A 14,875-nucleotide genomic window follows, 5' to 3' on the forward strand; every position below is an offset into this window, starting at 1 on the left:
AGATATTAATCTTTGAAATTTTGTTGTGCCATAGTGATGTATATTTTTTTCATTTGGGGCACATAAAACATTAAAGTCCAGAGATATGATTGATTTTTAGATAGCTTTTGGAATTATTAGTTTCTATTTGTTTTTTCTAAATAAAAAGTTAAAATAGAAAAATAGTGATACTAACCTGAAAATGCCAAGATCTTGAGACATTTTAAGTGGAGGAAGAATCTGAGGTATTTCTGTTATTCCTCCCTCTGCCCGCCCCGCCGCAAAAAAAAAAAAAAAAAATCCTGTTCATGTATGGATAGTATAAAACAAGATAAAGACTTAAATATCTTTCACTGTTAGTATACAAAGCTGTAAAAGTAATACACATTTATTGAGTGTTCATTACATGCTTGGTACTCTGCTTGATGCTTTATATAATCACAATAATCCTCACAATTACCTCATGAGTAAGGTAATAATATTAAACTAATTTTATAGACACCAAAAAGCTGGGTTTGAAAGAGACTAAGTAACTTACAAAAGCCACACAGGGATTGAGTTCTAGAGTAATATTAGTTGAAATCTATTGAAGTTGACATATCAGAATCAATTAAGGGAGCTTATTAAAAACATAGGACTGTCTCCTTAGCCTTTTAACATAACTATTTGTATTTGAACAACTAGTGTTTTCACAAACACCTCAGTTGAGAAGTTTGAGAATCATGTTTATAAATTTTATTAGCACTAATTTAAGAAGAAAGTGTACCTTCAGAGGAGCTGTGGCAAGGAAATGCACTTTTTGCCTGTTATCCTGTTAAAGGGTGCCTCTCCCCATGTCTATAAATATTTCAAGAGTTACTCAGCAAAAAAACAAGCACAGAACTGTCAGGAAAAGAACTAGATAAAGTATTTTTACTTGCTGATCTGTCTCCTAGCCTATGGCCTTGATAAGAAGCATTTACTCATTTTTAAACTCCATCAGGTTTCTTGCAAACTTTATTTCCCTGCTTTGCACAGAAAATTACTGCTGTTGAGTTTCACAAGAGGTAGATTTAGAATAGAAATTGTATTTACATAGTGTTTTACTAAATTGATGCTTTGTAATGAGCTATACACAATGAGAAGTCACTATTTTTTTCTGTTTCTTGTGAGGCAGAAACTGTGCTTAGTCCTTAGCAAACAGGAAATCCAAGGTGTCTGCCTTCATGGAGTTTCTGATATAGTTAGTACTCTGAAGTTTTATGCTATGTTGTAGAACTTTGAGGTATATACGATAGGTATTAACCTATTTTAAAGATGCAAAGATGGAAGTTAAAGAGACTACATAATTGGCCTGTGTTTGTACTTTAGATAATCACACCATCTAAATTATTCTCTGATTTCAAGATTCATATTTTTCCCACCACCTCATGCTGTCTTTCAAACTTGGATATTTGATATGGTTTTCAAACTTAAATATTTTGCACAGCTTAAGTCATCTAAGTCCAAACCTTTCTTTTTTTTCTTTATTAAGGTATTACATATGAGTTCTTAACCCTCCATTGCCCCCATCCCCCCACTCATGCCCTCACCCACCCCCCCCGTGTCTGTGTCCATTGGTTATGCATGCATAAAAGTCCTTTGGTTGACCTCTCCCCTTTACCCCCGCCATCCCCTGCCTTCCCTCTGAAGTTTGACAGTCTGATCTATGCTTCTCTGTCTCTGGATCTGTTTTGTTCCAATTGAAAATATATTTTAGGTCTGAAGATACAGTGAATAATACAATGTTGACATAATTAGGAATGGAAGACAAGCAGAAGGGAAATTAATAGAAAAAGCACCATTGAGAACAAAAGATCAACTCACAGACTAGCTTCTGGATGTCTAAAGAAGAGACCAAGTTACCCCTTCATATAAAGAGATATATAAAGAGGGGACCACGTGGTGCTGGTAGGAAACATAATGTTAAGGTGACTCCAAGGGGAATAAAGGAAGAAATAAGTAATTTTATGGCTAGTGATTCTTTCATCCAGATCTTTTATTATACAATCAAATATTTGTCTGTGACAACCTGCCCGTCTCTTTGCATTAAAGTAGCTTGTCCACCTTTGCCATGCCTGCCTTTCTCTCACACATTAAATAATGTTTGTTCTTGCAGAAGCTAGGGTGAATTTTCCCACTATGAAAATAAGCACAATTCATATTTTCTCTTGCATTTTCAGAAAGCTCAAACCTGTGAATGAAAAAGGTAGACATGAGTTCATTTGAAAGCCAAACAATCAGCAATAAAACTCTGTGTACAATTTTGTTACATAAAGTGGAGATGAAATTATGGGAAAAGAAAGTTACAAACAACATTCAGATCACTGAGAGACTGCCAATCTGCTTGGGAGTATAAAGTATGTCCATTTGAATCGGTCAATAATAACTTAAAATAGAATAAGATTAAACAGCAAGTGAACAGTAAATACAATAGTAGTCCAGAGGAAGAGATGGATGGGAATCTGAAGTAATTGGAAAGGCTTTATCTTTTTATCTTTTATAGAAGATAATACCTTAGTTTTGTCTTGAAGGAAGGGTAGGATTTAGATGAGCTTCAGAGGGAAAGTAGTTGCATAGGATGGAAATGAGCTCATGGAAAAGTAAGTTGATAAAATTTCTTCGAAATAAAGGTTTATGTTATAAAATAGAAGATATAAAAAGCAGCACACTATATTGTATTGCCTGTTAACTTGTTTATATTCTCTGCCACACTGCTTATGAGAAGAGGACAAAAATGTAATTTATTAATTCATTTGCTACATATCTATGGGATGCCTACTATGTGCCAAAGTTTTTCTCTGTGTCAATGATAGAGTGGTTAAGAAAGACAAGGTCCTTTCTACTGGGGAACTTACATAATAGTTGGGGGATACTGATTTGCTGAAAGGACGGAGGGAATACCAGTTTGCTTGCAATATTGTGAATGAGACAGCAAGTTATCGGAGATCAAGGTCTATGAAAAGACTTGCTTGTAGTTGAAGTATCCTTGTCTCCTACTCATAGTAAATACTTAATAAATATTTGTAAATAAACTAATTAAAATGTAATAATCAGATTGTGTAAATTTTGGTTAATGAGTTTAACTTTTAGTGGGAGAAACACTGCAGTTTTGATATGCAAGATAAACAAAAGGTGTTGAGACTGAAGATCGGAAAGCCACATTAAGTAACTCAATGCAATTGGCTCCTTTGACTGGATTATTTGCAGAGAGATGGAGCCTTATGACAAGGACATCAGAACCACCTTGTGAATGATGATGAGTCTGATTCCTGGAGACCCCTAGGGTGGAAGGGTAGGTAGATGCTACAAAAAAAGTCAAAAGAATCCATGAATAACTTTCAACCACAAAATAATAAAGATAATTTTCTTGTAAAAATATATGAAGAAAATTAGATTAAGCTAAAAAAGACATAAACTGTTCCAATAGTAAAGTGGTCAGTAGAAATGAATGAGAAAAAATATTGGGAATAGAGGTAGAATGTGACTTAGGTAAAGAACAGAGGAATGGGATAATACAAGTAGAATTGTCTTACTACCAGTGTTCTCTTGTTAGGATTAGGGTGTAAGTTACTCAGCTTCCGCTTATATAACCCACAGTAGGGTACAGAACTACCTCCCAATTTATAAACTTGTACCCAAGTGGATAGAGTATCTCGGGAATAAAAATTACTATATTCTGAGTGCCCAGTGACTCACATATTTTTGGAGGGAACTGAGCCATCTTCCCACTTCCAGACTTTATTGGAGTTCTGTCGGGACAGTCCCACCCAACGAATTAATCCAGTCCTGGATTTGATATATTCCTATTGCAAACACAGATAAAAGTAATGGTCAGAAAACTTAGTGTTTTTTTTAAATCATCATTACCTTTATTTTAGTATTATAGCTTCCTGAATTCAGGTGTGTGCCAATTTATGAAAACCTAAGCTGACCCAAATTCTTAACCATAGAATCACTCTGTTCACAAAAAAAAAAAAAAGAAAAAGAAAAAGTCTTGAAAACTTAAAAACAAACAAAAATTTTAAAAGTTCTAGTAACTACTAGCCAAACTTTGCCCCTATTAACCTTCCTTTGAGGGTTTTCTTCATGCACATTTGTTCCTTCAGCAGCACAAACGATTACTAAATGTTGGTGATGGTATATGAGTGTTCACCTGCCATGGAGGCTTACAAGCCCTGGCCCACTGTGCTGTGACTCCCGGCACTAGGAGGGGACCCATGCTCGCAAAACTCCATCAGACCTACTCACCTGAGACCAGTTCTAGGCAGCTCAGAGCACAGAGCTCAGAGGGGCCCTGGGTGGCAGAAGGTTCCTTGACCTGGAGCTCTGGAGTGGGGCCCTAAAGACACCGAGGAGTTCACTTCACCACGAGGCAGAGGGCATGGAAGGGCAGAGAGAACCGCTCTGCAGAGCTGCAGAGGTGGAGAGGACCCATTGAGTGAAGGGAGGGCTGAGTCATTAGTGGGGGCTGGAAGGCAGGCTAGAGGGGGTGTCCTAGCTGGAGACAAGCTTGGTCGGTGATAGAAGCCACGGTCGCAGGGCCTTGAATGCCAACCCAAGTATCTAGTCTTTCCAGAAAGGGCAATGGGAGGCCCAGAAAGTGTCATTTTTAATAAAAAGTTTCACACAAACAAAATTAGAGGAAATAATATAATGAACACTCATATACCATCACCAACATTTAGTAATCGTTAACATTTTCCCATACTTCCTTCACTTCTGTTTTATTGCTGTCGCAGTATTTTAAAGTAAAGTACAGATATGAACAAAGTTCACTCCCAAAGTGTGACTTCAGTATGACTATAATAAAAAGGGACATTTTGCTATATAGCTACAACTCAGAGTTTCGAAGACACTAAGTTAACACTAATATCATAGGTAATAATCAGTCCACATGCAATTTCCCCCCAAAACATGTCTTTGTTAAAACTGGGAGGCAATCCAGGACCACATGTTGCATGTTCGCTATCCATCTAACTTCAACCTCTGACTCGCTCCTTCTTTTTATGACATTGACCTGTGAAGGGACCGGTTGTCCTGCAGAAAATTCCTCCTTCCAGATGTGTCTGTTGCTTCCTTGTGGTGTCGCTGGACTTGTTCCTCCATTCCCTGAATTTCCTGTACGCTGAAGTACATTCTAACAAATGTCCGTATTTATTAGAGTCAAACTTAAGTCAGGGCACACGCCCAGGTTGCAGGTTCTATGCCGGGTCTCGGTGCCTACAGGAGGCAACTAACGCCACAGTTCTTTAAAGGCACAAAGACAAAGCTTCATTGTAACACCCTGGACCGCACAAAAGTTAGATTATATGTCTATGTTAATATCATAGATGTTCAGGGGAAGCCTTTTGGACAAGGATACCGAATAGGTGAGGCTCCCAAGGGTTTTAAAACCAGGCAGGATGGGCAGCTGGGCAGCATCTGGCTTTAAGGGCACACGAATCCCCCCAGGGTCTCGCTAAAAAGCTGCTTCTGATTTAGCAGGTCTATCTGGGGAGGGAGGCCCACACTGGGGAGTTCAGTGAGGCGGTTGCCGGGGAAGGGGGAGGGAGGAGGGAGAGCAGGGGACACCTCTAAGGTCCCTGTGTACTCATCCTCTACTGGTGGGCTGAGAGGTGGGCCTGGTGTCGGATCCAGGACAGTCTTCATGTCTCCAGTGACACTCCAGGAAATGGCTTGTCCCAAGGTGCCAGAGGGATGGCCCAGCGCCTCTGAAACCTCAGGGTCCCGGAGAGAGAGCATGGACCTCGGTAGGCCCTCTGGGGTGGTGGCCTCAGCTGCCCCCACTGGACTGTGCTCCTAAGTCTTGGCCTCGGGGGCCTTGAGGGCCTGGCCGGAGGCGCTCAAGTGGGAGAGGAAGGAAGCGGGGAGCAGAAGAGGCCAAGGCTGTCGCCTCCCAGCCTCCAGGGGGGCCTTGAGTAAACAGGAAGGCCAGGCGGCTCCACGGTGGGGGGCTCCGGAGGGGTGAGTCCAGAGCCCTCCTGGGCCTGAGCCTCTTAGAGCACGCAGCTTCCTTGCTGGGGCAGCAGACTCAGAGAGGTGGTCTGGCTTGTCCCCAGTCACCCAGCGGGGCAGGGGAACAGGGCCAGAGCCTCACCTGCCTCTCCTGCTCCTGCCCGCTTCCTGGGGTTCTGGTGCGGGGTCTCCTGCTCGTGCTGCCCACCATGGTTCAGAGGGTGCTGGATGAGTCTCACTTTTGGGGGCCTCAGTTTCCCTTTTTTGTGAACTCAGAGCCCTTACAACTGACTCAAAGGTTCGAGATTTCCTGACCCCGTGGGATTCTTCTGCCTCTGAGGTGGTCTTCAGGGTCCCTCAGACCTTGGGAGTGGGTTTTACCAGGAAGGCCAACATCCCCAAGAGGCAGCAGGTGCCGGACCATCCCCATGGGCCAGGCACTATTCTAAGCAATGGGCCTTTGAAACTTCCGTGAGTGGCCCTGGCCAGCGAGGCTCAGTTGGTTGGGACTTTGTCCCGTGAACAGAAGGGTCATGGGTTCGATTCCCAGTCAGGGCACATGCCCAGGTTGCAGGTTCTATGCCGGGTCTCGGTGCCTACAGGAGGCAACTCACTCCACAGTTCTTTAAAGGCACAAAGACAAAGCTTCGTTATAACACCCCGGACCGCACAAAAGTTAGATTATATGTCTATGTTAATATCAATTAATTATATTTGATATTTAGAATTGTACCAAGTTCACTTGTTAGAGAATGAAAAATAAAATAAAAAACACAAAACATGTTGATACTTACTGAGCTTGATAAAGTTCTCAGATTTTTCACAAACCAGAAGGCATGAGAAGAAAATTATGTGTGTGTGTGTTTTTTTTAAGTCAAATTTTTCACTTCAGATTTTTCTCCTTATGATTTCAAAATATTTGGCATGGGAATCTCCTTACCAGAATGTTCTGGCTGGCAATCTTCAGTAGAGTGGCATTCATGTTGGCACAGTACTGCTTACTCTCTTCCCAAGTCAGGTTGTGCCTGAAGAATCCATAGCAATTGCCTTCATAATGTCTCCAATTTTTGTCACATGGGCTGTCCTTATGGCCTTAAGGAGAAATCAAGCATAGGAATCCTTTTATTCTAAGTAGAATTTACTTTTCCTCTAAATTCAATGTTTTCTACAGATAGCATTACAGAAATACTCTAGGGTAGAAGAGATACGGTTACCAAATTATACTTACTGAAACTGTCTTTTTGTTCTGATGGTTTCATTAAATCTTGGCAGAACTGGTTTGCTAATAATTGTTGCAGAATTCCTGAGAGATTTTTATTCTCAATTTGTAGGTAGTTTTGCTGCGTGACAGCTAGATGTGAAAGTTAGTTAATAATTTGTAGTAAGGATAATAAGGGTAATGCAAGGATCTTTCAATAAACTAATTTCACTAGGGTTATCAATCTATGAAGTGTTTACTAGCTCAGTGATTTTCAAGCTTTTTCATCTCATAGCACACATAAACTAATTAATAAAACTGAGGCACACAGAAATATTTTTTGCTAATCTGACAAATAAAAAGGGTATAATTTTGATTCATTCACACTGGATGGTTATTGTTGTGTGATGTTGTCATTGTTTTTTTTTTTAATTTGACAATCTAAGGGAAAAGAAGTCAGTGCCCCTGACTAAGTAGTCAGGTATATGCATGTTTTAAACATTCTTGTAGCATACCAGTTGAAAATCACTGTTTTAGATACACATGAATAAATGAGTGCTGAAAAGGGGTCAAGGCAAAAAGGAGGGGTCATAAAGAACAAATTAAGAACTAAGAAAAGCTGACAGGGTTATCCCAAATAATAAGTGAACTATTTGAAGGAAATAATAACAAATAAGAAAATGCCATGATCAAATCGCATTCCCACAGCAATTATTTTGAAAGTTTAAATTTCTAAGCGGATTTCATGTGGGTGAATAAACTCTATTGTTTTGTTATCCATGTATTACCAAAATATCCATTTATTTAAAAATGCATATTAATTTATTTTATGCTAAAAGTACTGTGATATTCACATAAGTAAAAAATGTTGAATGGATGATTCTAAAATATTTTATGAAAAAATATAGAGGAACACAAACAACAACTAAACAGATGATAATATGGCATTGGAGGGCTTTTAGGTTTATAGGGAAAATACAGGGAATAGAATGAACAAAATCTCAGACAAGGGACAGAATTTATTTGTAAAGTGGAGAAAATTCCTTGTTGGCAGGATCTTAAGATAGGCAGGAGAGTGAAAAAAAAGTTTCAAAAGATAGCGTAGAAATATACTGAGGAGAAACTTAAGAACCAGTCTAAAATTCTTGAAAATAATTTTTAACTAATAAGAAATCTAAAAGATGATTTTAATCAGGAGGGAAAGTTCAGAGTTCCCCTTTAATGACAATATCATGGCAGCTATGGGTAGAATAAATATTGGAGTAGTGACAAATACAGTTAGCTCAGTGGCATACACCAGGACCCTCAGGTATTGCCTTTCTCACATGCAATCATTGAATGAGTCAACACTTACACATAATCCCCAGAGCCACGAGTCCAACAACCAGCCCAATGCACAAGACCAGCAGAATCAAAGCCATTACCCGCCACAATGACGAGGACGCAGGCTCAACTGTGGACATACAATAAAGATGTCAGGGAACAGGTGTGGGTATAGTTATGGGGCAGCGACCCTCCTGGCCCTGCCCTCTCCGGATTTTTTTCAGTGATGTAAACAGCATCATGGGCAGATCTTGCCATGTTCCCTTGGTGATCATTAACCGTAAGCACAACCCACCCCTACTCCATACATCCATTCCCATTCTCAGAGCACGTCTCTCTGAGTCCAAATATAACTTACACCGTGTGTGTTTGTCTTTGTTTTGTTTTGTGGTCATCCCCATAAGTAACTGCTTTAATGAGCAAGACCTAGAGAATCAAACCCATTTGCTGACATGTTAAAAAATGGGGTTTTCAAACATTCTCTCCCTTTATCCTCATGGTTTCTAGTCCCTCTGGCATTAAACTCTGTAAGTGTAAAGTAGTGTTCCTTGCTTGTATCTTTTCTTGTTTGCTGCCTAAACAAGTCTATCTGAATCTATGTGGATAGTATTCAAGTGCTATAGGAAAATAAGTCCATTTAGGAAAATAAAACTATACATGCTATACTAGTTTTTTTTTTTTAAAAAAAGAGAAAACTAGAGTTGACCCATTTATATAATTAATTTTCAAATGGCTTGCTCTGGGCATTCTTACCTGAGGTGAGAGCTGGCTTGCGAGTTTTAATATTTAAGGTGATGTATCCATCTTCATCCTGCATGGTTTCCTTTGCTCTGCAAGTGAGCTCAGGGTCCAATGACTTTGCAAAATGTAGTGTCCACTTTTATTATTTCAGTGTCTGTCAGTCTGTGATCCTCCTCTCTCTCATAAGGTGGAGCCATGAGTTGGGGATGTGTGGGATTTGGGGTTTTTTTCTTCCCATTTTTTGTTTTGTTTTTGTTTTTTCTTTCCAGGAAGCCCTTTCATAGCTGCTTAGGGATACATGAACCTTGAACATAAAAACACAAAAATAATAATAACTTGTTGAAAGGAGTAGATAACAGCATTTGTTTCTCGTTTCCTTATCTTCAACTCTAAATGGAGGGATATCCCATCATGTGTATCCTTTCAAAGAACAAAAGTTCATGCTTGATCTTAACCCTAACAGAGTCTGGATCACGTTGTTAAAATAAACTACTTTCTGATGAGAATTCAGGGGCAAAACACCAGTAAATATATAGTCTATTCTATTGTGAGGAGAAAAAGCTAATAGCAGTTGATCAAATATGGGCTTAGTTAGATATTTCATGGACTTACATTGGAAGGAGCTATTTCTAATTATGACCTAGAATTCAACCAAATACTTGCATCTTTCTCAAATGAAATTCTTCATAAATTCATGGATTCCACATGAGGCAGGCATCATATTTCTTAGGTTTAGGCTTCAAAAGACAACATCAAATAAAGTGAAATAACGCAGAGTTAGTGACTTGATGTGTTATTACTTTTCAATAATGTTTGCACTTTCAAGTGAATTCCCAGGAATGGAAAAATCCTAATTCAATGAAATAATGTAATATTAAGCATAGTGGTGCTATAGTTGAAGAGATATTATTTTGGAGAAGAAATGTTTTCTTAGTCCTTTACATCATGATATATTATTTATTCCACACATTTAACCTTTGTCATAACAAAATTTTAATGTTAATTATTTCTCAAAAACACCACTTAGTTTGATTTAAATGTATTGAAGTCTTATAATGTCTAGCATATGAGCAGTTTACTTAATCTGTCCCATTCTTTAGTCATTTTTGGAACAAGAAGTAGAATCCTATATAATAAAAGCCCAGCGACCGAAATGGCAGAAAGACCAGAATGACCAGAGACCAGAACAACCGTGGCCCCTCGCCCCAGCTGGCCCTGCTCCCCAGCAAGGACCCCACCCCAATCAGGGGCATGGCCGGTCTGGAAACTGCCTGTGGCCCCTGCCCCAGCTGGCCCCGTCCCCCAGCAGGGATCCTTACCCTCATCAGAGGCATGGGCGGCCCCTTACCCCGCCAGCCCTGTCCCCAAGAAAGGACCTCCACTCCGGTCTGAAGCCCCCATAAGGGCAGGCTGGCCAGCCCCCACCCATGCATCAAGTCTCTATCCTATATATTAAAAAGGATAATATGCAAATTTACCCTAACGGCAGAATGACCAGACTGACCACTCAACCAGTCACTATGATGCACACTGACCAGCTCTCGATCCTTTTACCCAGCCGGCAGGCTCCGATCGCCCAATGGTGAATGGGAAACTGAGGTGGGTGGTGGGGGTGGGGTGGGGCTGGCTGCGGGTAGCCAGGGAAGATGGCCCTGATTGCAGGCTAGGCCTAGGGACTGTACCTGTGCATGAATTTAGTGATCTGGGCCTCTAGTTAATAAATAAAAAAGTAAAAAACTGCTTGTCTGCTCACACTGATGATACAGATAAGTGAGGCTGCTTCTGTCTTCATATGACATCCAGATCTCCCACACATTTAACTTTATGAAATGGATTTTTAATTGTCCTTTTAGCTTAATTGAAAGTATTTATAAGAACAACCATAGAAAGCTAGCGGCTGTGCTTACTAGAAAAATATTGGTGAGGGTGCTATCTACTCTGTCACTAGGGTAGTTCTTACATATTTTTGTTAAAACTTCAGGGCCAGAAAAGCTACTCTTCTTCTGAAACTATTAGGCATTTGTCTTCTTAATGATCTTATTTCTACCCTTTCTTCAGTTAATAGTGTTAGACTTTATTATTCAATATAGTAATTACATAGGATCTCATGGCAGATATTTTATTTATTCATTTTCTAATTATCACATCTTGTTCTAATAAAGAGGGAATATGCTAATTGACTGGCATGCCCTCAAAGATGGCGGCACCCATAGCCACAAGATGGTGGCACCCAGTCCCCTCATCCCTGTTGGGGTGGCAGGCAAGCAGCATGGCCGTGCCTGCCCCCAAGTGGGTCCAGCCACTCTGCGCACCTGCCTCCGGAGTCCCCCAGTCCCGTCAGCCCCCCAGCCACCCAGGGCCAGCCTGAGGAACAGGCAAGCCTTGGATGGTATCTGGCCAACTGACGCCCAAGGCACAGGCAAGCCTCAGATGGAGGCTGCCCAGCCGCCCAGGGCCGCCCGAGGCTCAGGTAACCAGGGCTGACCAAGGCTTGCGCTGCCAGCAGTGGCAGCAGCAGAGGTGTGATGGGGGTGTCGCCGTCCCCTGATCGCTGGGTCGCCTCCCGCCCCTGAGGGATCCTGGACTGTGAAATGGGGCAGGCTGGGCTGAGGGACCTCCCCCTCCTATGCATGAATTTTCATGCACTCGGCTTCTAGTATACATATATTTTCTTCCTGTTATCTCCTTCACTCTGAATTCTTTGTTGGTTCACATAAAATAACCTTTTACTTTAAAATTTCTTTCCATACACACCTCAAACTATTTTAAGAAGGGGTGAAAAGAATAAACAAAACAAGCATGAAAGGCATTGCTGATTTTAAAAACTCAAACTTAGCATGATTTGAGTATTTTCACCAAAACCCAATCCTTAATAAAATATCCCACTTTAAATAGAAGTCAAATTCAATAATGTTATAAAAATTAAGTAATCAAATTTTTAAAATTCCCAGACCCATATTTGTCACTGAGTTTCTTATCTCAGCTATAATATTCAGTGATTCCCAGTCATAAGCAGGGTAATTTCAGATCATTACTCTACCACTTACCTACTTCTGTTTCTGTTCAAGTAACATATTTCAGTTAAAGTGGACTGTTCACTCTTCCTAACATTGATCACCCCAATCTGCCACCACAGTCTGAGAATGTTTGACTTTCCCTCTCTTCTATTGCCCACGTCTACTCTCCTACCAAGTCATGGGGTTTTCTTCTCATCTATCTCCTCTCTTTTTCAGTTTTTTCTGACACTGCCTTACTTTAGTGTTGTTTTTCCCCCCTAAAATATACAGAAACACTGAAAAATAATTGTGCCCAAGTGACAGAAAGAAGAATGTGGAGGTTATGGTTCAAATGACATCTTTTTAATAAAGCATGACTCTGTTCCCTTAATAACCATGTAGGTAACTTATGAAAATTTACAGTTAAATTAAATCAAATATGTAAATGAAGATGGATGGGCATTTGGAAGCACTTATAATTCTTGTAAACATTTTCTTGTTCAATTAACAGACACTTTAAGAAGGTATGAAGCATAACAATTAGCTTGCTTTGTCAGGGTTACCATATTCTCTAGGTCTTGGCTAATTGGCTTAATTATAAAAATAGTCCATTTATTCCTTTTGTAAACCACCAGGAAGGTGCTGGTCTTGAGTTTGATCCATGAGTTCTTAAAACTGCACATTTAACACCAGAAGTAGGTAAAGCTGAACTAGGGTAACGGTAAGCCTCAGAGGATATTTATTTGCTTTATCTTAGCTTCTGGTTTGTAATTCATATTGTTTTTGGAACTTCAATTACTCTAGCCACAGACTAAGGGTCTTATATTTAGATTTGTTTCATTAAAATATATTTGCCTTTATTTTTATTCCCCAAGCATGGCTTTGCGGTGTTAAGTATACGCTAGTTGAGTATAGAGACTCTCAGGGTCAAAGGAACTCCTGATAACATTTAGTCTTAATTCTGCTTTCTTGCTATACATATCCTATAAATACAAGCTGAGTTACTCAGCAACAGTTAATCAGAGAACTGCAGGAAAGCAAGTAGATGTAATAACTTCCCCTCCCCTTTTCCAAAATCCAGGGGCTTTGCTAAATATCTCTTAATCACACTACAAGGCATGTTATTGCCATATTTTATTTTTTGCATATTTTATTATTCCCTTTTTTCATAGCTCAGGAAACTGGAAAAAAACACCATCCTGAAAAAATGGTTCTTTAGTCCAAACAGCCTTATGAGTTTGAATTTGGAATAAAAACCTTTATTTGTTTAACATTTTAGAGATTAAGAGGCACTATTACATAAATTATCTCTTTTAGTTTAAAGTAAATATTTAAGTGATGTTCATTTTGTTTCAAACACTGACATTGGTGAATATTCATGGACAAAGTCATGGTAATAGTCCTTATGGAGCATAAAATCTTAGATTTTTGCTACCTAATTTTTATTTTCCAGAATTTAGAACAACTTCCCTCATCACACCACACACCAGCCCACATTCTTGTCCCTACAGAAAAGCTTCACTCCTTTCTAACACACAGAGTCTCCCTAGATATTTAATTTTTTGTAATTATCCCCTCAAGAGTGTATTCCATGACTCTAAAATAGTGACTGACATACAGCAATCATCCAATAGATATGATGAGTGAAAGAATGAATGAATGAATACATACATACACACATACATACATACATACATGTACAATGGGCATTTTCATTCTACATGTAAAAAGAGAATTTTAAGGAATCTTGGGACTTTTCTATTTTTACACTTCTTATAAAAAGTAGTACCATCTACCTCCACATTCTTTCCTCTACAGTATGATGTATTTTAAATTTAGTCCAGACTTCATTATCTATACTGCTAGCTGGAGAATGAGTACAAGAAAATAGGATCACAATGACAAGTTGTAGATACAATAAGAAAGGAAATTAGTGGAATACATAACATTGTGGATAAGACTGATCTTACCTAATAATAGACAAACATGTAAATTGACCGTACCTCCACTATGCCCACCAGCCAATCAGGAGTGAGAATGCAAATTAACCCACCAAAGGTGGTGGGTTAATTTGCATACACAGGCATGGAGTGAAGACTGAAGACTGAAGACTGAAGAATGAAGCTCCTCCTGCGGCCAGAGCCAAGCCTGCAGGCTGCAAGCTTGGCTCCGCTGAAGGCTGAAGGCTGAAGGCTAAAGGCTGAAGGCTGAAGTCTGCAGTCTTGGCTCCGCTGTGGCCTGGTCCCGGGGGGTTGGAGGAAAACTGGTGCCAGCAGCCAGGGGAAGGAATGCCTATTGCACGAATATTCGTGCAACGGGCCTCTAGTAAATATATAATGATGGTTAGTAGTGTATACAAAAAGGAAATAATGTTGACTACTATGAATGCTCTAACCGTGTCTCTAAACTGAAAAATATAAAGAAGCTGAGCATTTTACAGTTGGTGATATCTTTTAATGGACTTTTAAATGTGTATAACCTTTAGGCTAATCCTTCAGTGCATTTATTGATGATATCCTATTCCCTTTCAGTTTTCTGCATTAAAAGTGTTGGTTCAACTTTTACTTACTAACCTCCTACACAAATTAAATACTGTTTATTTTTTAATTTTGAAAAAGCTAAGATTTCCTGTTATGAAATGCTGTTGATCTAGGATTTGAAT

General features: G+C 39.6%; 1 protein-coding gene across 1 annotated transcript; it reads right to left on the minus strand.

The window, feature by feature from the left end:
• Nucleotides 1-2,027: 2,027 nt before the first annotated feature.
• Nucleotides 2,028-9,311, minus strand: CLEC1B (C-type lectin domain family 1 member B). Its single transcript, XM_008140402.3, has 6 exons — nucleotides 9,230-9,311; nucleotides 8,508-8,606; nucleotides 7,184-7,306; nucleotides 6,896-7,047; nucleotides 3,697-3,803; nucleotides 2,028-2,191 (listed from the first exon to the last, which is right to left on the minus strand). The coding sequence occupies exons 1-6, from the start codon at nucleotides 9,291-9,293 to the stop codon at nucleotides 2,047-2,049; spliced, it is 690 nt and encodes a 229-aa protein (XP_008138624.2). The 5' UTR covers nucleotides 9,294-9,311; the 3' UTR covers nucleotides 2,028-2,046.
• Between the last annotated feature and the right edge of the window lie 5,564 nt (nucleotides 9,312-14,875).

The sequence above is a fragment of the Eptesicus fuscus genome, chromosome 7, assembly GCF_027574615.1.
Source record: "Eptesicus fuscus isolate TK198812 chromosome 7, DD_ASM_mEF_20220401, whole genome shotgun sequence".
Classification (NCBI taxonomy): Eukaryota; Metazoa; Chordata; class Mammalia; order Chiroptera; family Vespertilionidae; genus Eptesicus; species Eptesicus fuscus.

Coding starts and splice junctions, on each gene's coding strand:
- CLEC1B (XM_008140402.3), bottom strand. CDS start 9,293: ATGCAGGATGAAGATGGATACATCACCTTAAATATTAAAACTCGCAAG. Junction 7,307..8,507: donor CGTGGCTCTGGGGATTATGT/GTAAGTGTTGAC, acceptor TTTCACATCTAG/CTGTCACGCAGCAAAACTAC. Junction 2,192..3,696: donor TCAGTTCCCTCCAAAAATAT/GTGAGTCACTGG, acceptor TTTCATTCACAG/GTTTGAGCTTTCTGAAAATG.